The 2,500-nt window shown below is 39.3% G+C and overlaps 1 protein-coding gene across 1 annotated transcript in view; it reads right to left on the bottom strand.

Moving 5' to 3' along the window:
- The window catches only part of LOC101852979 (alanine--tRNA ligase, cytoplasmic), a 47,435-nt gene that overhangs the window by 26,736 nt on the left and 18,199 nt on the right, over nt 1–2,500 (bottom strand). The window contains exons 10-11 of the mRNA XM_005112507.3: nt 932–1,043; nt 215–342 (exon numbers count right to left, since the gene is read on the bottom strand). Coding sequence (XP_005112564.1) covers nt 215–342; nt 932–1,043 — 240 coding nt within the window. The remainder of the gene's footprint in view (nt 1–214; nt 343–931; nt 1,044–2,500) is intronic.

Here is a 2,500-nt window from a genome sequence, read left to right as displayed (position 1 = left end):
CGAAAAAGAGTTTTGTTTAGAGTAAGGACAAGCACACCTTGACATAATAACAGCTATTTAAAGTTGCAAAATTGCAAGTAAAACTTACAGAAACAACAAAAAGGAGAGAAAAAAACATAGGAGCTACAAGTGGCACACTTCACTTACCCCATCTGCACTTCAAACAAACAGGCAAGTAAGCAAAACAAACAAATAAACAAATAGACAAAAGTACCTGCTCCACCAGTGTGTTATAACCGCTGATATCAACGGTCAGTCCTGCTTGACCTGCCAGGTCTATCACTGTGTCCACAGACATCGGACTGCCAAAATGACCTGACTCTAGCAACAACAGCTCCTCACCTGGATATGGAAAATATATATATAAGAGGTAAAACAAATACATACACATTTTTCCAGTACACTGACATAGAAACATACGTACATGCACATATGGGCAAGAAAATATACAACAAATAAAACAAATGCACACACATTTATAAAGTACACTTACATAAAGACATACATACATGTACGCATGGGCAAGATAATATTATCTAAGAAGTAAAATAAATGAATACACATTTATGAAGTACACAAACATACAGACAAACATATATGCACGCATGGGCAAGAAAATATATACATGGAATAAAACAAATGCACACACATTTATCAAGTACACTAACATAGTGACTAACCATTCTACTTACCTATCCATACACCCAACCACCCATGCAGATGCACACACACACACACATGCAATCACATAAACACACACACACACACACATGCAATCACATAAACACACACACACACACACACACACACACACATACACACACACACACACACACACACACACACATATACACACATTTATACACCTGTACACACTACATACACCACGATGACCAAACTGACAGTGGTATAACAGACAGACATCACTTACCCCTTATCTCTCTACGCGACCCCAGCTTGTTCAGAAACTTCCGGAACGTCTTCGCTGCCAACTGGCTGGCTTGTTCATGTAGCTCTATGGTGGCACGCACAATGTCTCTAACCTAGGAAAAAAAGCAGATGTTAATCAGAAAATCAAGGCCATAAGAATTCTCACAAGAGGTAGTGCAATTACTCTGCACAGAGTCCAAATGATAGGAAATGTTTTACACCCCAATCGACCCCCATGTATTTGTTAATAACTCGCAACCATAATTTGGTCGAGGGTTCAAATTCCGTCAGGGGCCTGATGTTGTGTCCTTGGGAAAAGCACTTTAAGGTGGGAATGGGTACGCAGCTATAGACAGTGAAAGATCTCGTCAGTTTGTTAGTGTTTGAGCGCTTAATCAGCTGCTTGTACTGTATGCTTCCTGGGAAGCTGAGAATGTTTCGGAGTGTTCTATAGCCTGCTGGGGTAATAATATAGTGTAAAGCATTTAGCTTGCTGTCAAAAAGGGATATGCGCTTTACAAATTTATGCTATCTATTATTAGTAGTAGTATGCATGTCACGACATAGTGGAATCAGGCTCTCGTCAATGCTGGGCATGTAGAGTCATAGGCTGAAAGCTTGTCCATTTGTCTTGCATAGGTTGAAAAAAAAAATTCATTTATCTTGAATGGAAGTCGAGATATTTGCGATTGAAGGAGGTGGGGTCACCTGGTTTCAGAAGTAAAATTAGCAAGAAAATGGCCACCAAAGACGAATTATTTCCTTACCTTGAGAGTCCGAAAAAACTGAAAATGTACATTTTTTGTGCCTTTAATCAACGCTTTTCAGTAAAAATCAACACACAAATGTGTTCTTAAGTGGGCATGAAAGGTATTGAGCAGGGCTGCCTACCTCAAAGTTCCCATTTCAGGTAGATTCAGGGTCAGTTTCAGGTAGATTGGCCCAAAATCAGGTAGTACAAAGACAAAGAAGGAAAAAAAAAATTTGATCGTGCCCCATTGAACGCGCTTGCTTTCCGTGATATTGGGTCATTATATTTTAAAAACTTGTTTGTGCATGCACATGTGTGTGTGTGTGTGTGTCTGTGTGTGCATATGCGCATGCTCTCGCGTGTGTTTATATATATGGGGAGGGGAAGGGGGAGTTTGGGTGTGCAAAAGTTAAGATGAGCAATGTGTATGAAACGAGGCAAAATTGTTTTAAAAGGCTTTATGGACTATCGTTCAAGGCACTATCATTCAGTATTGAATCTGGAATTGAGTGCAGGGTGATTGCCAAACTGACTTCAAAACCGCTAGCCCACACCAATAGAAACTATATTAAAACATATTTCACAACACTAGCATGGGACACTGATAAGTCCTTTGTAACTTTAACTAGTTTTATCCTAAAAATACAAAATGAATCCTGATCTGGGCCTGAGGAGAGGCAAAAAGAACATCAACTGCCTAAACCATGTTTGGTTTCAGCAATCATGGATTCTAAAAAGCATGCAAGACAAAACTTATTTATAAAACCTTTATAGTTAGGCTTACGGCAGAGCAAAAAGTGAAAATAAAAGAGAGCGTGT

This window comes from Aplysia californica, unplaced genomic scaffold (assembly GCF_000002075.1).
Source record: "Aplysia californica isolate F4 #8 unplaced genomic scaffold, AplCal3.0 scaffold01297, whole genome shotgun sequence".
Taxonomy (NCBI): Eukaryota; Metazoa; Mollusca; class Gastropoda; order Aplysiida; family Aplysiidae; genus Aplysia; species Aplysia californica.
Note: the sequence above shows the minus strand (reverse complement) of the source record. Positions and strands in the feature narration are given on the sequence as shown.